At 42.9% G+C, this 24022-nt stretch overlaps 9 protein-coding genes across 9 annotated transcripts; 5 read left to right on the forward strand and 4 right to left on the reverse strand.

The window, feature by feature from the left end:
* Nucleotides 1–1434: 1434 nt before the first annotated feature.
* Nucleotides 1435–1818, reverse strand: O0I10_005738 (uncharacterized protein; the record flags this gene model as incomplete). The annotated part of the gene is made up of 1 exon (XM_058485776.1): nt 1435–1818. One exon carries the CDS (start codon nt 1816–1818, stop codon nt 1435–1437), a length of 384 nt encoding a protein of 127 aa, XP_058343299.1.
* Nucleotides 1819–6985: 5167 nt separating this feature from the next.
* On the forward strand, nt 6986–8044 carry O0I10_005739 (uncharacterized protein; the record flags this gene model as incomplete). Its single annotated transcript, XM_058485777.1, has 3 exons — nt 6986–7009; nt 7061–7444; nt 7514–8044. The coding sequence occupies 3 exons, from the start codon at nt 6986–6988 to the stop codon at nt 8042–8044; spliced, it is 939 nt and encodes a 312-aa protein (XP_058343300.1).
* Nucleotides 8045–9037: 993 nt separating this feature from the next.
* Nucleotides 9038–10130, forward strand: O0I10_005740 (uncharacterized protein; the record flags this gene model as incomplete). The annotated part of the gene is made up of 3 exons (XM_058485778.1): nt 9038–9115; nt 9173–9550; nt 9603–10130. The coding sequence occupies 3 exons, from the start codon at nt 9038–9040 to the stop codon at nt 10128–10130; spliced, it is 984 nt and encodes a 327-aa protein (XP_058343301.1).
* Nucleotides 10131–12622: 2492 nt separating this feature from the next.
* On the forward strand, nt 12623–13793 carry O0I10_005741 (uncharacterized protein; the record flags this gene model as incomplete). Its single annotated transcript, XM_058485779.1, has 3 exons — nt 12623–12784; nt 12836–13213; nt 13269–13793. The coding sequence occupies 3 exons, from the start codon at nt 12623–12625 to the stop codon at nt 13791–13793; spliced, it is 1065 nt and encodes a 354-aa protein (XP_058343302.1).
* A 359-nt stretch (nt 13794–14152) lies between these two features.
* Nucleotides 14153–16173, forward strand: O0I10_005742 (uncharacterized protein; the record flags this gene model as incomplete). The annotated part of the gene is made up of 2 exons (XM_058485780.1): nt 14153–14798; nt 14858–16173. The coding sequence occupies 2 exons, from the start codon at nt 14153–14155 to the stop codon at nt 16171–16173; spliced, it is 1962 nt and encodes a 653-aa protein (XP_058343303.1).
* A 1214-nt stretch (nt 16174–17387) lies between these two features.
* Nucleotides 17388–18991, forward strand: O0I10_005743 (uncharacterized protein; the record flags this gene model as incomplete). The annotated part of the gene is made up of 5 exons (XM_058485781.1): nt 17388–17680; nt 17773–17887; nt 17963–18043; nt 18194–18445; nt 18506–18991. 5 exons carry the CDS (start codon nt 17388–17390, stop codon nt 18989–18991), a joined length of 1227 nt encoding a protein of 408 aa, XP_058343304.1.
* A 335-nt stretch (nt 18992–19326) lies between these two features.
* On the reverse strand, nt 19327–20636 carry O0I10_005744 (uncharacterized protein; the record flags this gene model as incomplete). The annotated part of the gene is made up of 2 exons (XM_058485782.1): nt 19327–20477; nt 20543–20636. 2 exons carry the CDS (start codon nt 20634–20636, stop codon nt 19327–19329), a joined length of 1245 nt encoding a protein of 414 aa, XP_058343305.1.
* A 417-nt stretch (nt 20637–21053) lies between these two features.
* Nucleotides 21054–21614, reverse strand: O0I10_005745 (uncharacterized protein; the record flags this gene model as incomplete). The annotated part of the gene is made up of 1 exon (XM_058485783.1): nt 21054–21614. One exon carries the CDS (start codon nt 21612–21614, stop codon nt 21054–21056), a length of 561 nt encoding a protein of 186 aa, XP_058343306.1.
* Nucleotides 21615–22001: 387 nt separating this feature from the next.
* On the reverse strand, nt 22002–23503 carry O0I10_005746 (uncharacterized protein; the record flags this gene model as incomplete). Its single annotated transcript, XM_058485784.1, has 6 exons — nt 22002–22297; nt 22369–22435; nt 22501–22602; nt 22662–22820; nt 22875–23187; nt 23244–23503. 6 exons carry the CDS (start codon nt 23501–23503, stop codon nt 22002–22004), a joined length of 1197 nt encoding a protein of 398 aa, XP_058343307.1.
* Nucleotides 23504–24022: the final 519 nt, after the last annotated feature.

Below are 24022 nucleotides of genomic sequence, written 5' to 3' on the forward strand. Positions count from 1 at the left end.
TACATAAGATACGTGCGGTGAAGAGGGCTCTTGAAATCAATTTGCCAATAACGAGAACCATCAGAGGATCAAGTAAATGTTGTTGACACTAAAGATGTGGGCTCTGTTGCTCATTGGCGTTTTTTCTGTAGCTGATATGATCCACCGATAAATAGGCATGCGTAGCAGGATATCCAGTGAAAGGGTTGTTTCAACAACTAGACCACAATAACACGATAAAACTTGGCGAGAACTTGTTGCCTTGCCGCTGCAGATGCTTATAAAGGAAATGTGCAATAGGTGGTACAGTAATGAAAATCATCGAACGATGTAATAAGGCAAGCTGACACTGAAGGATGCTGTAGACGTTGCTCTTTGGCCCTGGTATGATTCGCCTATAAACGATGCACGGTAAACACTTTCCCGAACACATAGAAAGATCCTTAGCAATGATACCTGCATCCATGAATATTCCAAAGGACCAAAATACAAGTAGTTTGCTGAATAGCACACATACTATAATAAAAGAGGGGGTTGGTTGGGTTGGAGCCAAAAAACGGGTCATCCACTATTTACCAATGAAAGCCATATGAATAAAACCTTGTCGACATCCAATGATAGCTTCATCCATCAAGAATCCAAAGGGAACAAGACAAGTAGCTCGCTGAATAACCCAGCTACGAGGGTGTTAGTAGGCATTGAAAGAAAGAATGGATCGTTATTTACCAATGCCAGCTTCATGTATGAAAATCCCAAAGGACCAAACGACAAGTAGCTTGATGAAATGCCCACATACTAAGATAAAGGCGGAGGTTGGCAGGCGTTGTAGAACGAATGGATCAGCAGTACCAATGATAGCCATACGCACGAAACATGTCGACATCCAATGACAGCTGCATCCATGATAACCCAAAGAACCAGAAGACAAGTGGCTTGCTGAATAGACCACATACTATAATAAAGAGGAAGGTCGGTAGGCGTTGTATAGAATGGATCATAACTATACCAATGATAGCCATATGTACGAAATCCTGCTGATATCCAAATCAATCCGATCTTTGCAATCGTCCGCTTGCTGATAAGACCCGCTACGTTGGCACTCGGGTTGTAAGTGATGGAATGATACTTGATGGGAACACAGTGAGAAGGTTGGAGTAATATTAATACCACCAAAGAGAGCATACTTAGCGATGATGCCGAAGAGCCCTTACAAAAGAGAGCCAACGAGACAACTTGCTGCCCAAGACCACATGCAAATCGAGAAAGCATTGTGCATCGAAAAGCCCAAACCAGATCCTGCGGAGTGACGTACATATGGCTAAAGAGCGAATGGCAATCGTTTTTCATTGGAAATCGAATGCAGCTTGACGAATTTATACCGCTTCGAGGAGATGCATAAATGACCTTGGTAACACCAAAGATGTCAACGCGGACTCTCATTGCTTGTTGATGACATTATCCATCCATAAGACACGTATAGTTGTAGAGATCCATCAAAGGAATCGCCAATAACCAGAACCACCAAGAGATAGAAAGCTTGCTGATACCAAAGATATACAAGTTGTTCGTTGCTGCTGATGTGACCAATCGATAAGAGACCTTCATTTCAGGATGCCCACCGAATTGCCGATAACGATAAGAACCAGATGATGGGATAAAGCTTGATATGGAACCAACGATATGTATGCTGTTGTTTGTTGCTGATACAATCCACTCATAAAAGACGTTCATTGGCTGACATTCTCCAGAGAAATCGCCCGTTGCTTCGTAACCAACCACCCGAGACGCAATAAAGGTTGACACCACCAAAGACATAAACATTTCCCCCATGGCTGACATGATTCGCCTATAAAAGATGCACCATAAAAAATTGTCAACATTACTTAGCAATCATAGCTGTGATCTTGTAAACCCCAAAGCACCAAAAGACAAGCGGCTCTCTGCAATGGTCCCTCTAAATAATGGTAGGCGTTTCACCAAAGGTCTCCAAAAAGCATGAGAGTCCTACATACCTGAATCACGCAATCATCACCCACAGACCTGGGAAACAGATAGGCCATCAGGATGTAAAGTAATAATAAAAGCGCACAGCCAAAGAAACGTCATAGTACCGGTACTCTCCTGTGGATCGACGCGATGAAGTGCATCAATAGAGATACCATCTTCTCTCTAAAGGCAAGGAGATCAATAGCCGTAAAACGATGGAGCCGTGCGAACAGAGGATGCATTTTTAAATCCCTAAGGCCGCAACATGAGTCGCACTGTCCCCGGGCACAACATGTAGAGCTCCACAGGAAAGTACAGTACAATGACATCCTTGACGTGCAGCCGTGATAGTAATAGTATTGCCGAAAGAGGCTCTGCCACTGTATGGCGTTTGGTAAGTCCACTTGAATCCAACCAATCCCATCATAATGAACACTCTACCTTGTGGTATTTCTCATAATAGCGTCTTTGCCTTCAAATTAAACCGTATGTCCATGCCATCCAGTAGATGCTGCTGCTGTTTCATTGTAAGGCTCGTTATTTAACAGGCTTTGCTTTGTACATCCAATTCCATCCATGCATACCATTGAGCCAACGTACGGCGTTCTTGCTTTGATATCAATGTCTTGTTGCTGCCAGAGGTACCATCATCCAACATGTTCAAGCTACAGTAAATGTAATGTAAGGTAACAAGTAAAACCAACCCACACGCTTTTGTTGTCAGCATACCCAAAAGAGGCAATGTGAAGACGTCTTGAGAACTCTCATTGTGGACAACTCGGTAAGGAAGACACACGACGTCGTGAACCATCGCGATCACAAGGAATTGCAACCAAATACACCATCCGAAGGCAATACAATAATCAACCTGCAGCGCCAAGGTATGCCACCATATGTACCATTGGATCCTGAAATTGGCATCATAAGAGATATCCACCTTCTCTCTGTAGGCAAGGAAATCAATAGCCGTACTTGGATGGAGGCCGTGCGCACAGCGGATGCATTTTTAAATCCCTGAGGCCGCATCTTGAGTCACACTGTTTCCGGGCCAAAATTCCCCAGGAGAGCACAGTACTATACAATGACATCCTTGACGTGCAGCCGTGATAATAATAGTATCGCTGAAAGAGGCTCTGCCACTGTATGGCGTTTGGTAAGTCCACTTGAATCCAACCAATCCCACAATGAACCTCTTACCTTGTGGTATTCCTCAATAGCATCATTGCATCAAATAAAACCGTATCTCCATGTCATCCACATTGTCTTGCTGCTGTTTCACTGTAAGTCTCGTTAATTCACAGGTTTTGCTTTGTAGATCGAATACCACGCATACCATTGAGCCAACCATACAGCATTCTTGCTTTGAGATCCGTATCCTGTTGCTGCCAGAGGTACCATCATCCAACATGTTCAACCTACCATAAACGCAATGTGAGATAAGAAGCAAACCCAATCCACACGCTTTCGTTGTCAGCATACCCAAAAGAGGCGATGTAAAGGCGTCTTGAGAACTCTCATTGTGGACAACTCGGTAAGGAATGCACACGACGCCACATTGGGTCTTGTATAGACGAGACAATACCAACCTAGACGCGTACTTTAGTACCACAATGTTCGATTTGAACAATAAAAGGAATTGCAGCGATTGAACTTACATGTTTATTGGAATGGAAGCTTGTGTCATGGGTAGATCGCGCACGTGCTTGTTGTAACTGAATGTGTCGCCATTGACCACCTGTTCATCCATTGACGGTGTGCATTGTTGGCAATGCCAGAAGTTAGTGGTGTGGAGAGTGTAAATGGAGTTGGTCTTACCTTGCATCGTTGTGAAGCGGGAGTGGGAGAAGGGCGCTCTTTATCTTGTTCCCTGTTGCTGTATGCCCTGAATTCTTGAAGAACCGACCGGAAAATATTTAACCGGGGTGAAAAGTGATTTCGGATTTAACAAAGCGATGTAGCCTTCATGTGTATGATCATAAGATAAAAAAAAGCACCATGTCAACCTATCAAGTCAATGCAATACAGTATTCAGCAAGTAGTATTCACCAGCAGCCAAGTCAATGATTTCGGTAGCTTGTAAATCATTGTATTCGACATCTGCTTTAGCAGGTATTTGGAGGTGTCTATCATTACCTTGCCATGGAGTGTCCCTAGGATGCGCATCCCATTTTTATCCTCTGTAAACGAGGACAAATTGCATACATCAGCGGACCTTAACTTTCATGCCACTCCTCGCGTGTACTTGAGTGCGAACGCTGGCCTATTTCATTGTTTCATTGCTCTTTCCCCTTTCCACAATCGACCATTGCTTTCTCTCCCTACTTCTGCAACATGTCCTCTTCCTGTGGATGTTATAGTGCCCTTTTTATTGTTGTCAAAGTCCAGCAGAGTACGTTTGAAAAGTATTGACGTGTGTTTACGGCCTGATCCTCATCCCTCTTCTTGCTAATTCACAGCAGTCGATCGGCTTCCGCATTCTTATACACAAGCGAGCCTCGATCCATCTTGAATGGCCAACAGCAAGTTTCCTTCTCTTCACTCTTCAAGGTATGTCGTGCCAAAGCATCCAACCAAACCCATGATTATGAATATTGATGACAATGCTTACTATTCTTTCAGATGGCTTGCTTTCTCTTTATGGCTATCACTTGTTGTTCGCGTTTGTGTGATATGAAGGTAAGCAAAGAACAAATCCCCCTTTCATGATGGTGACCAATGTTGCATTACTTAGTATTGCCTGAAGCAAGATCCAATCCTGTGGGTCCAACGTGTCATCATGCGGTGTTTTCGCTCCTTCATTTTGTTCCGCAGCACACAAGCGAGTTCCCATCCTTGAATGACCTGCAGCAAGTTTCCTTCTCTTCCCTCTTCAAGTTGTGCAATGTTAAATGTGTCAGAAGGTATTTGTACAAATGCATTATTATAAACATTGATGATGGCACTCACTCATGCTCATAGTGTCTTCAAATTATCAGCTTGCTTTGAAGGATATCCCGTTATTATATGGTGACAAGGTAAGTACAGAGCACCTCCCTTTTCAACTTATCTTTCAAGATGATAAACAATGTTTCATCCCTTATTAGTGGCTACAGCAAGATCTCATCTGGTGTCATCATCCTTTACGTTGATCCGCAGCCGTCATTTGGCCTAGTCTTTCTTACACACAAGCCAGCTCCCATCCGCTTTGAATAACCAGCTACAAGTTTTTCCATCTTCCATTCCATTCCAAGATATGCCAATCTCGCACCAAAAGGTATTCAATCAAACACATGGTCAAACGTATTGGTGACAATGCTAACGTATTCAGATGCCTGGTCTATTCTTCAAGGATATCATTGTTCACGACGACGAGTGATCTTAAGATAAGTAAAGAATACAATCGCCTTGTACATCCTTCCTTGTTGCTAACTAATATCAAATCCAGCAAGAATACCTATCCCATGAGTTTTACCGTAGGTGGCCATCTATGATTGCTCGATTGTCAAAGAGCTTTCTTTACCTCTCCTTTGGCTGGAGGATCACCACTCTGGTTTGGGGAATGCCGGCTGGGGCGAGTTCCGAGGACCACACTTGTTTGTATTTGGGGAGGTGGTGAAGGCCAAGGATCCAGTGCAGGCAACTGTGTAGGGGCTAAATCAGTGGATGACCATCCTACGGGAAAGTGTCTCTGCGATCAAGAGCCAGGTATGTGTATTACCGTGGTTGATGACTGAATGAATCTGGTTGGCTGACATTGTTCTCATTGTGAATTTCCTGGGTGCGTAACTGCAAGTCCTGTTGCTGATCCCACTTTGTGCACTCCATCCCACCCCGCCTGCTACAGTCATTGATGTGCACATGTACCTCCAAAATGAATTATACACTTGGGTCAACTATAGCAACCACTACTCAAGATTTCAATTGAGCATAGTCCTTGTAATTAAAAGCTATTCATGGTCTTACTGTGGGCAGGATTGGTATCAATTAGGTCCGTGCACTCTTATGCAAGTTGACTCCTGGATCTGAAAAGCCAATGTGTGACCCTACTCCAAATATGGATCATGCTGCTCCAAATGTGGTATCTGCGTGTAAATTCATTGTCATTGTCATGATGGATAGTTTCTTTATCATGGCAATCGTCATCCATTTGTGCAACAACCTGTCATTTCATGTCATACGTGACCAAGTCGCCACACACACTAATGTATTCTAAAGAAGCTTCTTTTCACACAAAAATGAATCGCAGCGTTTCAGGGTCATGAGCGAGATTGGGTTGGATCATCAAATATCGTAAACACCAAGCATAACGTTTGTTGTATGATATGTGATGTTATAAAACGCCCATCCGAATCAGGTGTACGTTAGTATAGTTACACAAATAGCGCTTTTGAAACATATTTAAGCACATGCTGATGAGACACGCTTGATTCATCCCATCTTTAAACCTTGTAATATAATGACATGCAAACAAAGTGATGCTGATGTGGAGAATAGAACGATCGAAGAAACGACTTTTGTTGACGACGAAATCTCAATAAATGAAAAGTGGAAGGACGCACCCGATGGTGGTTGGAAAGCTTGGTTTGCTGTAGCTGGTGGATTCTTGGTAAATATACGAATACTGGCAGCAAAAGAAAGTAGGGTCATCTCGCTTAAATCGAATTGTACAGGGGCTTTTTGCCACGTGAGTAAGACCTGAACGTTTGATGCCCAAGGACTAAGTAGTAATAAACCATCATCACAACGTTGTACGTAGGCAAGGATTTTCATTGGCGTAAGTATCAACGGCTACATTTACAAGTCATTCATCTATGTGCAGTGTATTGATTATAGCGTGAAATGGTACAATAGCTGGGGAGTTCTCTTCAACTATTACAACACACAAGTATATCCTGGCAACAATATGGTTGCTCTTAGTTGGGTCGGCTCACTGTGGTTCTTCATGTGCGGAATCACAAACCCATTCTATCAATGGATGAGCAGCAAGTTCAATGATCGATATTTGATTTTTATCGCTTGCATTCTCGCAGGGTTGTCTATGATGCTAGCAAGTATCGCCAGCGAGGTAATTACATACATGGTGTCATTGCTTTCCATTAAGACACGAAATTTTCAGATATGGCAGCTACATCTCACTATCGGAGTCATGTCGGGAGTTGCAGGATCACTTGTCTGGTCTCCTTCTATACAGCGTGGATTAGAATGGTTTTCAAAAAATCGAGCTTTAGCGGTCGGCATAATTACATCAGGTGGTGGAATTGGAGGTTTAGTATACTCCAACATCTTCACAGCATGTTTCCAAACGGTGGGATATGCCTGGGGGTTGCGTATTGTAGGCTTTACGCAATTGCTACTTATGGGAATTTCGGTCGTTGCTTGTGCTCGCCTCAATCCTCCTGCTAAAACAAAGAACGTGCCCATTCTTGAATTACGCGTTTTCAAGAACAAAAAGTACCTTATTGTTTTTTGCCTTCACCTTCTCGGTAACTTTGCCTTGCGTGTAAGTTAATAAGAGTATATCAAGGAATGCTATGAGATGCACAATGGATAACAACGTCGTTCTTTAAAGGTCCCATTTGCGTATGTATCATCATATTCAGAACAACTTGGCTTAAATCCATGGGTTACCGGCAACATCAACGCCATTGCATCGGCATGCCTGGCAGTAGGAAAGGTCTTAATGGGGTATTTGGCTGATTGGAGCGGTCGACTAAATATTGGAATACTCTCTGCGTTAATTGCAGCCATTGCCCATTTTGCCATTTGGCTCACTGCAACGACTGAAGCAAGCATGTGGGCATTTGCAGTACTTCAAGGCATCGCACAAGGCGGCTATATGGCAATTATCTATGCTCTCATCAACGACTACGTACCCCTAGATCATGTTGATGCTGCTATCGGATGGGCTCTTTTTGCATGGGCACCTGGTGGTTTGTTGAGCCAACCTATTACTTCCTACATAATCGATCGTGGTGATGGAGTTGAACCTGACTATCGAGGTGCCATCATATTTTCCGGCATGATATTTTTTGTATCAGCATGTTTAGTCTTCATGCTCCGTATCATGAAAGGAGGATTTCGACTCTTTCAAAAGATCTAGCCGACATAAAGTAGGACATTTGGTTAGCAGATCAATATAGCGAATAAGGATTTAGACATTGCAAGCTTTCCTTTTGAGTCTCAGTGATAAAAGATTGATGGTTACCTTACAATTGCTAGTGAGGCTGACAGCCACCTGCGCTCTTTTACGTGATACACCTACAAAAAGCCTTCTCATTTGTGAGTGCTTACTTACTTTGATAATAACTCGTTAGCAAATGATGGGCTAGCCTCATTCGCCATTGCATAAACAACGCTTGGGAATGGTAACACGATCGATGGCTCATATGGCCAAAACGCCACAGGATAGAGCTTAAGATGGTATACGCACCAGGTACACATGATACACTTTAGGCCGTGATACAAGCCTTCTTGAATCACGATCACAATTGAATGGCGTTTTCTTGGATTAGGATCTAGTTTCATCCTTCTTTGATTCTCTCTTGATTTCCATGAGCTTACGAGAAAACGATACCAGTGTTGACGAGAAAGCAATCGAAGATGGATTTCCGAGTATAGATGTCACATCCGACATCGAAGTAAAGGAACCCCCAGATGGTGGCTGGGTAGCTTGGCTCATTGTCTTTGGGTGCTTTTGTGTATGTATGCTTGATACCACCACCAGCAGTGGGTCCGAAATTGTGGCATGCATACTAAATCAACCGCAATGATTTCAAATGATAATAGGGCATCTTTGCAACGTAAGCTATTTATGATATCTAAGTGATGTATGTAGATCGCTAATCATTGAGATTGGGATACGGATATCTAGCCAGGGATTTTACATGTCGTACGTGCCTCTTATTGCTTAACGATTTTATGCGTCTCGTTTACCATTATAGTGACGTTGTTATTATCATATAGATGGGGCGTATTGTTCAGCTATTACAATGAGGAATATCCCAACCAGCTGGTTGCATTGAGCTGGATTGGCTCATTATTGGGAGGCGTATCTCCTATTGTTGGCCCCTTTTATGCATGGCTCAGTTCTAGAATGGATGATCGATACATAGTCAGCGTTGCCTGTGTATTGAGCACATCATCACTAATGCTTGCTAGCATCTCACATGAGGTATGTAAATACAACACATAGTCGTATCATTGTTCTCTTTAACAAAGACGCATATAGATTTGGCAATTGTATATCTGCATTGGAGTGTTGACAGGGTTTGGAACCTCGTTAATGTGGTATCCTTGTATGCAACGGCCCTTAGAATGGTTTTCAAAACGTCGCTCATTAGCAACGGGAGTTGTTATTGGATCTCTTGGAGTAGGTGGCTTGACTTTTTCCAACGTGATGACAGCATGCCTGGAAACAATTGGGTATGCGTGGTGTTTACGCGTTCTTGGCTTTCTTCAATTGGCGCTTGGTGGTATCGCTGCTATATTATGCAAGCCGCTAAATCGACCAACAAAGGGTGTTGCTATTGTTGACTTTGCCCTCCTTCGCAATAAGAGATACGTTTTGTTGCTAGGGGTTCATTTCATTGGTGCATTTGCTTTCGGCGTGAGTGGATGGATCATTGTTGGTGTTGGTATACTCACTATTATCGTTATAGATTCCAGGGGGATTTCTACCACAGTATGCACAATCTCTTGGTGTTGATACTTGGTCTGCCACAAACATGAATGGCGTGCTGAGCGCATGCATGTCCGTTGGATCCATTGTAGTTGGTTACCTTGGTGATCATGTCGGACTTTTCAACATGACAGCTTTATCTGGTTGCCTTGTTTGCCTATTTCAGTTGACCATTTGGTTGACCGCTACTAATTCGGCAAGCCTATGGGCTTTTGCCGTGGCTATGGGCATCGCTCAAGGTGGTATTAATACCCTTGTGGTGGCTATAATACCTGATTGCGTCAACGATCCTAGCAAAAGACCAGCTGGCACGGGATGGGCTTTATTCATGTGGACCTTTGGCTTGTTGCTAGGCCAACCTCTTGCTTCCGCCATCGTCAGTCGTACTGACATACCTGATTATCGAGGGGCCATCATATTCTCAGCTATGCTTGTTTTCACCATGACATGTTTAGTTGTCGCTATTCGAGTGCTACATAGTGGATGGCATCTTTTTAAAAGAGTATAGGCTTTATAATAGCGTCGTCCAATGATGTTACTAGGAATACCTACACTATATTATTATATACGTTCTTTCGTTCTATGACGATCGCTCTTATAAATGTAAATGCATACGGCTTATTTGTATTAGTCAAGTTGTCAGCAAACAACTCCTATTCTTTGTGCTATATAGTAACCTTTGATGGTGGCGATCAATAAGCAGAATGTGTGTAAGGGGTTTCAAGGTGAATGGCTACCGGCTTTGGCCGATGCAGATGATCCAAGATAGATACACAATGGAATTCGTTTTTGGGTCACGCGTTGCTTCACTTCTTTGTACTATATTTTGTACTATATCTATACGCGCGCATGGCCAAGAAGTGCTCTTACTACGTCACTGCAGCTCCCAATCTTTATCAAGATACAATGCATACATGCAAGAAACATGAAATCAATGATGTCCCATGGAGACTATATACGCCGGTTGTTGGGATTATGAAGATGTCAACTATCGAATAGAGGATATACATGAAGATGAGCATAAACACTTACACGATTTGAAATCTCACGCATGATCTCGCCGCGGTAAAGGTCACCGCGTGACACAAACGATTATAGCTTTTTGAAAGGTACCAACCGGGTACCTGACTCTGTGCACGGTTTCTCTTTGATCTAAGTACTGCATATGATGCCCCCTGAAACGTAGCGATCCAAAGCGGCAGGTCGAGAACGCCAACGAATTGGATCTTGAAATGATAGCCAACAAGATGCACCTTCTAATGGAGGATGGATGGCTTGGATGGATGGCTTGGTTTATAGTACTTGATGCATTTTGTGTAAGCGACGTGAAAACAATTGGATCCCGTAACGCTAGTCCTTTTGTTAGGGTACTTTTGCTACCTAAGCTTCTCTTTCAAATTTTTTCTTTACAGCAATAAGCTAACCTTTGTAATGGTCAACTGGGATCGAAACCAACGCAAAGGTAGGGATATAGGTCTTCGTGAGTAAATATAATCCAATCCAGAGGTCATGAGGATATGAAAGTGATTGTAAAGGATGATGATCAAGTATCCATTATCATTTTTTTCCCAAGATGCCTGTAAGAGGAGCTGAAGCTGTACTACATGCCACAGCATTGATATACTTCTTCATTGTGTTTTAAGGTCATGCTTCAATTTGATATGATATACTATACTCCAGTGTCAGAAAACCGAGACGTCATGCACAAGAACGGGTTACGCAATGGTGAATTCCGCTCAACCCAAAATGGAAAATTAGTGTAAGCAAAAATGATAGAAAACCAAAAGCAGGAAACTTGAATGACAGCCTTTGGTTCACATTGATCTAATTAAGCTGTGTCTATGTTGCCACCCTATTTCTCCGGCGTGATCTATTCTGGATCCGCATGTGTTAATGCTCATTCTCCTCCGTTTTTACGGAGGTTATCAATTTTTGAAACATAATACCACTCTATTTCATTACTCACGCTATGTAATTGAATACACATTCCTAATTTGAACCACGTCTTTGAGACTAAGATATCCTTAAACGAACGTTGGCTTCATAGCGTCATCAAAAGATATACTATAGATTACATACATGAAGCTTACTGGTTACCTTGATCTTGATCCCACGGTACACGATCCGGTTTAAGGCCCATTTTTTAAATCGGAGACAAACCACATGCAGTGTATTCTGTCATATCTGTTATCTCGTTTTAAAGATTTGTGTTATCTGTATACGCAAACAAAGACTACACCATGTCCTCCTCCTACCACCACAATGTACCATAATTATAGAGATGCAACGATAGGATTGATTGTTTAGGTTACAGAGAGATCTTAAACATCCGAAAAGGATACCCTCATTGAACATCTAATCTTACCACGCATTATGTAAAATCACACACACGATCCACTGGCTCTGAAATCCATGTGCGACACAAGCGGCTATTATCCTTTTAAAGGATCGAGATAGTACCTGACTCTGTATACTTTCTTTCTTTTACTCTACCACAAATCATGTCTATGAAACCTAGTAATGAGAGCGATGATGATGTTCAAAAGGTTGCAAAAGTCATCGATTCAAGTCCTGAGCCCGTAAAAGAGCAAGATTATGAGCCGCCTGATGGAGGATGGATGGCTTGGTTCGTTGTATTTGGTGCATTCTGCGTAAGTATTGTAAACTTGTGAATGAGTGGCGTGATGAAAACAACTCGATACTAAAGCTCAACTTTTGTTTCCTTACAGGGTGCTTTTGCTGTGTAAGCTATTGTCTTAAAGATGCTGGGAGTATAGATCATCGCAAACTAACCTATGTAATGGTATCTTGGGATCGAAAACAACGTATAGTCAAGGTTATGGATTTTCGTGAGTATAATGCTGTCAATGGTTTCAGACCTTGATATATGAAAATAGGCGGTCATATGCGATTGTTTACTCATGTGACAATCTTCTTCTTCTTCTTGGCAGGTGGGGAATCTTCTTCAACTACTACAACACGGAGCTATACCCTGGGAATATGACAGCATTGAGTTGGATTGGTTCATTGTGGAGTGCGTTATCCAATATTACTGGTCCTATGTATGTATGGATAAACTCCAAGATGGATGATCGATACACAATCGCTGTGGGTGGCTTCATGTGTGTATTGGGTTTGATGTTAGCCAGCATCACCAATGAGGTACGTATCATTGCTATTTTATTGGAACATTTTCATTCACCAATAATGTAGGTCTATCAACTATACTTAACTCAGGGCGTGATCTTCGGCTTGGGAGCCTCGTTATTGTGGTATCCATGTATGCGACGACCCATGGAATGGTTTAAAAAGAAGCGAGGAATGGCAGTAGGTATCACATTGTCTGGTATTGGCATTGGTGGATTGATTCTATCCAACATTGCATCAGCAGCTATTGCTTCGGTGGGATATCAATGGACTTTAAGAATCTTTGGTTTTATCGAACTTGTGCTATGTGGAATTGCTGGCATTTCATCGAAGCAACTCCCCCCTCGCCCAAAGTCGGCACCCATAGTTGACGTGGCAGTATTCAAGAACAGATGGTTTCTCGTGCTATTTGCAGTACATTTCATTGTGGCGTTTGCTTTCTTTGTAAGTCATCAAATGATTGTAAGTATCATCATCATCATCTCACCATGTGTTTTAGATTCCCACCAACTACATCCCTCTCTATGCGGAATACATTGGACTCGATACAATTACAGGCACCAACCTTAACGGATTGATGAGTGGTTGCTTATCAGTGGGACAACTCTTCTTTGGCAATCTTGGTGATTACATCGGTCTCTTCAACATGTCCGTGATTTGTGGGTTCCTTTGTGTCGTCTTCCATTTGGCATTGTGGTTGCCAGCAAGTTCCGCTCCACTTTTATGGGCATTTGCAGCACTTCAAGGTGTTACACAAGGAGCCTTTAATGCCATGATTGTTGCTGTCATTGTTGATTGTGCGGGTGACAAAGAAGCAGATTCTGGAACCGGATGGGCTTTCTTTGGATGGATCGTTGGTGCATTGCTTGGTCCTCCCCTCGCTTCAGCAATCATGAATCATTCCGAAGTCCCGGATTATCCTGCAGCCATTGGTTTTGCTGCTGCACTATTCTTTGTTGCAACATGTTTGATGCTTGTATTAAGAGTCAAGTTTGGTGGCTGGAAGCTCTTGAAAATTGTATAATAGTTATATAGTAGTATTACATACTTGTATAAATAGATCGAATAGTTTTCAACCGACTTAGATGCATTTAATCCCTTAATTTCATTTTCTACATATAAATTGGTGGTTGTCCTTTGGCTTGCATGCACATAAAAGCATCATGGATGTATTACGTGTGTCATCAGTCCATTCCACTTTGAAGAAACACCCGCTCTTTCCACTTTAAAGTGACATCCGCTCTTTCCCAGTCGTCCCAAATCGCGCTTTCCCATGTCCCAAAACGCCATTGCTGCAACCATCTGCACAACTTGCAGTATCCATCGGCTCACGATAGAACAACAAAAGCAAAACGTACGTTTATTCCTTTTATTGTGAACGGCATGACACGCATCAGCTTGCCATCGTGCTCATTACTTGGTTCTAGACGCAGTAAACTCTATTCTGTTCTTTGTCTATGTGCTTTATCACTTGGATACAACAACAAGATCTATGATGCTCATCGCGTCGTTGCAGCGCTTAACGTGTTGGATGGATCGCAAGATACGCCCATGATATGGTATTGTCGTGGTGTCCTTTACGCCATGGAAGGTCTTGAACACGAAGCTCTCAGCTCTTTTCAACAAGGTCTCAAATCATGCAGGAGCAACTCTGTGGACCACCGCTTAATCAGCACAGCATTATCCAATATACAAAAACAACAACGGGTCGACTTTGTATCAGTAATGCCAAACGAGTTGGTATGCCGCATTTTTCTCATGGTCAAAGACGAGGATCCTATTCAGCTCGTTCATTGCATGAAGGTGTCCAAGTTATGGTGTCATCGTCTTTCTCAGTGTTGTGATCTATGGCAAGAAATCAAGTTCCAAGGACGCGTATGCGTGGATCAACAAGCTCGATTGCTGCCCCTTATTGCCGCTCACCAGACCAGCATTGTCATATCACGCCTGTCAGAGCAAGAAGTTACTACGTTTACGTATTGGATGTTGAAAAGCAAGTTGAAAAGATTGTCAGGGCTGTGTATACGTGGTAAGATTGAGATGATCCAAGGTTGATGGATCTTCATTAATCGAATCATTTGCTATTAGGTTGTGCGTTCAATTCCCAATTTACAACGCTCTTACAGCATGTCAGCCATACATTGACTGAACTTTCATTGGACATTCCTGAGAGCAGCACTATATCATTGACAGAGATCCTTGCATTGTGTCCACATCTCAAATACCTGGATTATCAAGACTTTTACAAGCCATTGGATGAGTCATTCCATTTTGTACCGAACAAGCCTTTGGAATTGGAGACGCTGCGTTTGCTTTGTTGGGGTGGGATGTCATTTTCTGGGACACAGCACATTTTACAATGGTCTCCAGCGTTACGACAATTGGCGATCTCTGGTTGTTGCAGCATTCAAGTACTAGATATCGTGACCAGTGGATGCCCTCAAATGCAGCGTTTATGGATCAATCATGCAGCATTGGATACTCGTATTCTTCGGCAACACCATGTGGAAGATGTTTTTAAGGAGACGTTGGGTGTGCGAACACTTCTTCTCGGGTATTCGGATGAACTACAGCCGCATCACGTATTACCATTACTGGCAACTTCCAACAATACGTTACAGGATTTATCCTTGTTGGTGCCACACAACGCTGGAAGATTTATTCAACAATGGCAGGCTTTGGCATACGTAGCACCACGACAACTCACACGCTTGACATGCCAATTCAACGTCCATCTTCAAACAGCCTTTGCTGCATTGATACGTGCAAACCCTTTGCTGGAGTCAATTCACTTTCAAATGAGCGACTTATCATCCGATGAGATCATTGATGCTATCCTCCAACTCAATGCAATACGAGAGCTCTCCATCCATTCACCTTTGAGACTCAATAGCGTGGGATTGGCGAGGGTATTCTCGAAACAGATTCATTTGGGAAAGCAAACGACATTGGCACACGTGCACATGCGAAATATCCAAGCTGAAGGATTGGATCTATCGATCATCGCACTTGGCCTTATGAAAGAGCTCGAGACGATCACGCTTGCGCAATGTACGGGTGCCACGAGCGATGGATTCTACTTATTTTTCGAAAGGCTTGTGATGACGAGTGGGGAATCGATGCTCAGACGTCTCAACGTGGAGAAGATACAACATGTTTCGAATGAGATGATCCAGCTCTTACAACAGGGGCACTTTTCGCAGCATTGCATGATTCATCTCGTTGGGTTGCCGAACATCTCGAATGAAGCAGTGAAAGAACTTGTAGCAACCCATCCACCCTTTTCGCTTTATGCATCTGCATGTAGCAACGACCATCTTCATCCGCCGATCCGCCATTGTGCATACAACAGCAACAATAGAAATGATTTTGGATATCGAGATAGAAGGATTGTACCACATTAAAGATTGGATATCATTTGAGACAAGCGTTGTAGTACAAAAACATCAGCTTTTTTCGAATTCAGAATGAGAATCTATAGAACGCATGTGCGAGTTCTTCTCCTTAAAAACCTACGGGTTGCCTGGTTGATCGTAATTTTTCATCCCCTTTTGATGTAGCTATAGGCTAAGTTTAACCGATGACAAAGAAAAGAGCGTCAATGGTATATGCAAGTGGTCGATCTGTTGTACATCTTGGCACGCGTTGTTAATGAAGAAAACGCATGCGTGTATAGTGCTTCATTTCTCCTGAGTTTTCCTGTTTTCAATGCGACAAGGATAGTAAATAGGACGTGCGTAATGACGCGGCTTTCGGTCCGAAGCGATTTGGTTACGGCTATTATTTACTGTCATGCCCCTATTTGATCGAGAAGAACGAAGAGCCTACTATAATAATAATCTTGCTGACCAGTATATCCAGCAGGCGTATGAATGGGTACGTATATGCGAGATAAGGTACCACCGCGTTGGTTCTTGAAATTGTTTTCTCCTTGTCGCCGTACTCTTATCAAGACACATGCTTTCGAGAATAACGAGAAGGCTCAGAAAGGGAGATCGACAATGAAGATAGACTTGGCTGCTGATGTCCCATATGAAACACCGACAGCCAAAGCGGACCGTGCTTTACATCGGGCGTGGCGTCAAAGCAGCAGCTATGTCCGGTGACCTTCAAACATGTGTAGTAATAGGTTACTCAAAAGCCAATGATGGCTGCAATCATTTATTTATAATCTAACAAATAAAATGCATTTCCTTCATGCCCTTGTCTCTTGTAAAACCTTGGTGTCATTTCAAGAATACAAACTTTGATGTTATCAACATTATGCTTTTGAAAAGGGGTTGCTCCTGAACCAGCAGGAAGGTAAAGTGCCATAATAGTTATGGTTCTGGATTATACGTATCGAGAAGAATGGGATTAGATCTTGATCGGTGTCAAGGACAAAAAGGCAGATCCCTATAAGCCAATGTCGACAGGTTGCTGAGAGGGGTACACGGGCAAGCAAGCATCATGGTTGTTCAATGGTGGGACAAGATTCCTTTAAGTAACCCACCAAAATACAAGCGTTTTTTTCATTTTCTTTTCGTTCCTTATACACCTTTCTTCTCTTTCTCGCTCTTGCCCTCTTTCTCTCTTTCGATATCATCTTGGATCGACAACAATAGCAGCAGCAACAATAATGGAAGCGTCAGCACCACAACCGGATGGCAGCGAGTTGGCATCAAAGCTCGTTTCCTTGCTATCTATATCAGTCATGAGCATCTTATTTGGCATCAAGACATTCAATGTGCAGTTCAAGTACCTGACTTATTCACGTTGGCTGGTTTTGACGTTATACATCATCTCATGGGGATTCACGTGCGCTGCGACGTTATTTGTGTCGACCAACAACCAAAACCTTTTATCATGCTTTCTCTCTGAAATGGCTTGCGACATTTTTTATTCAGCAACCAAGATCATTATCTATGGATGGTACGTTATTCCGAACATACATGCATGAATGTATAAAGCACAGCGTCACACACACACGCACATGGTAGACTAACCTGGATGTATACATATAGGCTCATTGAAAAGGTGTGGGTGGTGTCATCCGTTCGCAAATCTCGATGGAAGACCAAGAGCTATAGAATTCACATGATGCTCCTTGCCCCTTATAGTGGCATTGCTGCTATCATGGTAAGTCGTTTGCCAATGCAATTCGCCAGCATCACTGTATCACCCATGCACTGATATTGAATAACGTGTTATTAGATTGTATTCCATATTGCAGAAATTGAAGAAAGTGGTATATGCATCATTGGTCTTAAACCCGTAGCAAGCATACCCTTACTAGTAAGGATCATCCACCTGTTTATGCAATTTCAAAAAGCTCATTTTGTCTTCTGATAGGTTTATGATTTTGTAAGCATGATGATGATGATATCATTCACTCTCCGTTGCCGGCCATCCAACGTATACTAACTTGCATTATTATGTACCTAGATTTTCAACCTTTATTTCACCATCCTCTTTGTGCTGCCATTGATACGTATTGGCAGGAGTGTGCAAACTGATTGGAAGAGTTCACGTTTGCATGAAGTGGCTCTACGCACCTTGGCAGCATCCACGGTGTGTCTTTTTGTATCGTTTGCCAACATTTTGGCCTTGGTGATCTTAAACGGTCGAGAGCGTGGTGTCTTGTGTCTTACATGTTGTACGGTTGATGTCACTATCAACGTTATCACCATTCACTGGGTAATCAAGGAGATGTCGATCATGACACGTGCATGTATGATTAACGCCAATGATGATTAGGTGACTTCCAATCCAGCAGGCAAAACAAGCAAGGATCACGTATACAGCATGGATAATAAGGAAACATCTACACCTGATCGACGCACAGCAACTACGGATGAGCAGACTCAAATGCATCAACGTCTTGCACAAAAAGACTTGTACAATGTCGGCATTGACGAGTATATTGCAAGCAACACGACACCAGCTCCGCCAGGTGAACATGCTGGTGGCACACTCGGCTACATGGGTGATGAAAGCCGTGTGGCGAATGAAAAAGGTGGTGCAGCAGCAGGTCGTAACGAATTACCTGGATACCTCGATTCAAATGATCTCATGGGCACAACCACAGGTGTCGTGCCTATGGGGAGGGAAACGCAATATCGATACGTCAATGGTCGTTTTATGATGATTACATCAGAGAAAGGGGATGATGACGATGACTCGTCGTCGATACAAGAATCCCAAAGTAGCCGCAAATCGCTCACAAAGCCTTACAACAGCTAAGCTATGCCATTAACAACACAACATCCTTCATACGTCGTATATTCCATAGTACTTTTTCATCCATTTTCCCTTTTAAATCCATATAAGCATCTTTGTTACCCCATTTCAACATTCATACCATCAAAGTCACATATATCCATCCACCCATCTTCCACTTTACCGAAGCATATGATATATAAGTCAACAAGTATTTATGCTCGGAGACGTTATCAAAAGATCAACAACGTGTGTATTCATTTCTTCCTCGATTAAGTAGTACGCTAGTAGTAGTTACGCAAGAATAAAAAAAGGGTTTACAAAAGAAGATGTTCGATAATGATGATGCAATGCCTGTTTTACAAGTAGTAGGCTTTTTGCTGTTGGGCGTTTTGATGAGGAGACATGTACATGGAACTGACACGTTTCATGTTGGCAGGTTCGTAGTATTGCTGTTGCTGCGTGTTGTATTGATAAAAATCCGCACAATGTTTTGGGAAGACGCCTTTCTTATTGCCACGTGACAAGTTGATGCCTTGGCACCATCCGTCGTCGTATTCGATCAAGATCTCCACACGATCACCTGGTTGGATATCCAGTTCATCACTCAAGGTGGGTGTATAGGTTGAAATAACTGTAAAGACGCCAATGGCATGGGGTGTTGTGCCTTCTTGTGCGGGAAAAGAATTATAGGAGTAAGAAGGAGCATCATTACCAGCAGCACCATTACCAACAACAGGAGGATGTGGATGAGGAGGAGGGAGACCATTGCTGGCATTGGCTGAAGCCCCAATAGGAGGCATTTGGATCATGGGTGAAGGTGCTGCACCATGAGAAGAAGCTGATGCTGTCATATTGTAAGCTGTATGTGGTGGTGGATCATGGCTTCCAAAGCCCATTGTAAATGGATCAGGTTGCTGCTGCGCTTGAGCTTGTCCTCGAAGCATGGTACGTCGCTTCTTTTTACGCATTACCACCCACATAACCAAACCAGCTAATCCAATCAATCCAACGATAACAATAGCTGTCACTGCACCACCTGAAAGACCTTCATTCTTTTGCTGGCTTGATGGAAGCATCGTGTTAGAAGAGGTAGGTGTTGATGATGATGATGAGGAGCTGGTATTGCTGGTGCTGGATGTAGTTGTAGATTTACTACCAAGGGTGGTAACAGGACTGGCGGCATTCAAGGAATGATGATGTTGATGTTGTTGATGGCTTGTGGTTGAAGTCGATGGTGAAGAGGGTTTGATGTTACTTTGATGGTGATTGTTGGCTGAAGGTGAGGATGATGCTTGATGATGTTGTTGTGCTGAAGTAGGTGTAACAGGTGCAGCGCTTGGTTTGTGTGCCGATAGATCTGGTTTATCAACATGATGGGATGGGAAAGTATGGATACTGTTGTGAGCGATTGTAGTGGTAGGCTCGGCTTTAGAGCTTGTTACTGCTGCTGGTGTCGACTTGGGATCACTACTATGATGGTTTGGTTGAGAAGGCGCTGGGGTAGCTGCTAATGTAGTAATGAACATTATGGTTAAGAATGAAGCTCTTGGAATGTGTGTATCATGATCATACCATCACTTGCAGATTCGAGATGGACGAATTGTGCACTGGCCACGGATGCCATCGTAAGCGCAATAAGTATATGATGATTGGAATGTTTGATCATAGGGAATGGGTTGGGGTCCTCTTTTTGCTGGACGGCAATGGATAAGAGTGAAAGAACAAGAAGAAATAGAAATAGCACAAAGGAACCCGATAAAAAAGATTAGGAAATCCAACAGAATGAAAGAAGGGAGAGTAAAGGGGAGATATGGAGGGAAGGAGGTTGGCTGATGGATAAAGAAAAAGGGAGGGAAAATAGATGACCTTTTGCGGTGTCGTACAAATCCACCTTATGTCGCTGTTATTCCCTTTACTTGCAATCAATTACTACCGTATTCATTGTTCCTCGCCGTCGATCTCATGATTCAATATATGCATACTATGCCCATCGCGTACTCCACGTGTTTGACGTGTCAATTTCCATGCTTTATCTTGTTTGTGTGATATATATAACTATTCTAACAGCACAACATATCATCTTTTACCATTGTTGTACAACCCATGCATCATACTTGGCATCCAGTCCCTTGATCATATTAATGAACGTCTCGGTTGCCTTGGTAACAGTGGGAATGCATCCATTCTGGTATTGAATCACAGCCGAGCTGTTATCGAAAAAGACGCTGGCTGATTGCACACAATCAATGTTGGATAACGCGTTCTTGATCCGGTTGGCACAAGCAATGCACGCCAATCCATCCAATTGGAGAACCACTGAGGATGTCGTAGCAACATGATCATCGGCAATCCCATGAATGTGTGGGTGAATGTTGATCCACTGCACAACTTCGGGTGATATCATAATCAAAAGGGAAATCGCCGTTTGTTTCCACGTTCGTCGCCACCCGTTTCGCACCACGTTGGTTGTCAACAGTAACATGGTCAATCCAGTGAGCAAAGGTCGATAGGGAGTGAAAACAGCAAATCCAGCGCATGACATTGAAAACAAGTTGAGCACCAATTGTATGAGACAGCACGATGAGGATAATAGCGCCGTGGTGATGGTCAATAGCTGGTTCCCAATCTTGCTGATTGTGGGCATTGTTGAAGAAGGTATGCGTGAGTGGGGTCAACACGAGTTGCTGAACGATATTTAAGCTTGGAAGAGAAACATGGTAAAAGGACAAGTGACAAACCAATCCATGACACGTATCGCGTTCACCTTCCACTCAGTCAGCTTTTTGCCGTACAGAGGCATTATACGAATTCCTTCCTCTTTTGGACATCCAAGAAGTATGATAGCACTTGATCCAGTAGAACCCCCAATGCCTAATAGAAGATTAATGACGCCGTACCGAATAAATCATCATCCTATAATGGATTGATATCCTACTACTTGATACACAATCTCTTTGAGTTATTGGGATAAACGTTTGTATTAATGCAATCAGGAGAGGGATGCTTAAGTAGAGCTGCTACGCGATATATCTTATTTAGGTGGGACGCAGTTGATACCGCTAAGGTCACTATTCTCAATATGGGCACAAGTATAATAGCCCTCCTGGGAAGGATCAGAGGTTTTGATATCAACATCCTTGAATACAAAGTTATCGCAGGGAGCTTCAGCAGAGCATTTGATGCTTGCCACTTCAAGACCAGCTTTGCTGTTGGCATTTCCTGTGACATTCTGGAAAAGCACGTTTTTGATTTGGATCAACGAGGGATCATTACTGCACTCAGGTTCCTTGATATTGAAATAGCACTGGTCGATGGCAATAGGATGATCTATTACGGTGGCAAATGTTACAAGTCATTCGTCAAACCCCTCCCCTCCCCCCATGGTCTTGTTTACGTACCTGAATTGGTCACTCTAAAGTCGATATACGACACGTTCTCAACACGCCCAAGCGCACCTCGTGCCCACTAGAATACCATCCTTTAGTTTCATCCTCTTGTATTCTTCCTTCAAGCATTATAGTATTGCATACCGTTTTGATACGAGCACCATTCTGGCAATTTTCACATGTCACATTTTTGACGTACAAGTTTTCAACGTAATCAGGAAGCTCGGGGATGTTACCAAGAGATCCCTAGTAGGACAATTGGAATCAGCACTTAACGAGACATGTATCATGTAGCTGGGACATACCACTGAAATACCATGGGAGCCATTGCAATACAAGTTTTCGATATGGATATCGGATGAATTGGTCTTGATGGCAACACAATCATCACCGTTGTTGATATACGAGTTCTTGATGGTGATACCATGCGTCTCGCTCATACCCCAACCATCGGTGTTATGCGGCTGTGCCCATTGAATGTGAGCAACATCATAAGAAATAGGATCATTGTTGCTTACCTTTTCACCATATAATTGATCAACATCATTGATATAGATGTCCTCGAATAGGGCATTCTTGGTTTCATGGATATAAAAGTTCCAGTTGGGAGCATTGATCAAGCGCACACCACGCACATCCAAGTTTTCAACCATGAATGCCATCATAGATGGCCGGTTGCTAGGCAACGGATCCAATGACCACCAATGTTCGCCGTTACCATAAATCTCACCGCCATCACCAGTCACCTTGACATCCTTGCCTTTAATTAAAAAGAAGCTGCTCATATCTTGTACAGCACCAGGTACAGGAGGCGTGGTGTCATTGTATTTCCTAAAATAGATTGCGAATGAATGAACCATCCAATAAACAATGTTCCCATTACTTACATGTCATAGGGGTAAGTCAAAGTGCCTTCGAAAATGATCTCGACGTTGTTGAGCTCTGGACTCACAATAACATCACCAAGGACATAGTTGCGCTTCTTTTGGAATACGACACGGCCGCCATCCTTACACTTTTCCAAAGCATCCATGATATTGGCAGAGTCGTCAACACCATTGTGCTTAACAACGCACTTTCGATTAGGGCCAGCCGAAGCAAGGAGGGCCAAAGCTGCAGTAGCAAAGAAAAAGAGTGTTGATTTCATGCGGGATGGTAGTGAAGTTCACCTGCTGCAATCTTTAGCAAAGGATGTTGCCTATATATAGCTTGTCTTTACCGGGCATTTTCATGCCTTTTTCCGATGATGAGAAGAATATAATTATCCTTAACGTCGATAGAGCCCGTCTGAGTACATGAATGATGGTAGTGATCAATGAGTGAGAAAACCAAATCCAGGGAATGGGTCGTATACGCCGAGCAGCAATAATGGGTGGTACGATACCTTCTTTTCAGGAACCGGGCATTTCCATTTTACATTGCCCTTTACCCCGAGTGTATACAAGATAGTATATTTGGAAAGGATACAAGGATGATGCGTGCGTGTATTCCATTACGGTGGTTGTTCTATGGCACCATGATACTCAATCATCTTTGTTATCCACCATGAAGATCAATAAGCCTTGTCTGAATATGCCAATTTCCTGACAGCAATATGGTATGGCTAAAATGATGCTCACCTAATTTATTAAAGCATCCCATGTTGACAAATTAACATTGATGGGAC

Source organism: Lichtheimia ornata, assembly GCF_029851405.1.
Source record: "Lichtheimia ornata isolate CBS 291.66 chromosome Unknown scaffold00024, whole genome shotgun sequence".
NCBI lineage: Eukaryota > Fungi > Mucoromycota > Mucoromycetes > Mucorales > Lichtheimiaceae > Lichtheimia > Lichtheimia ornata.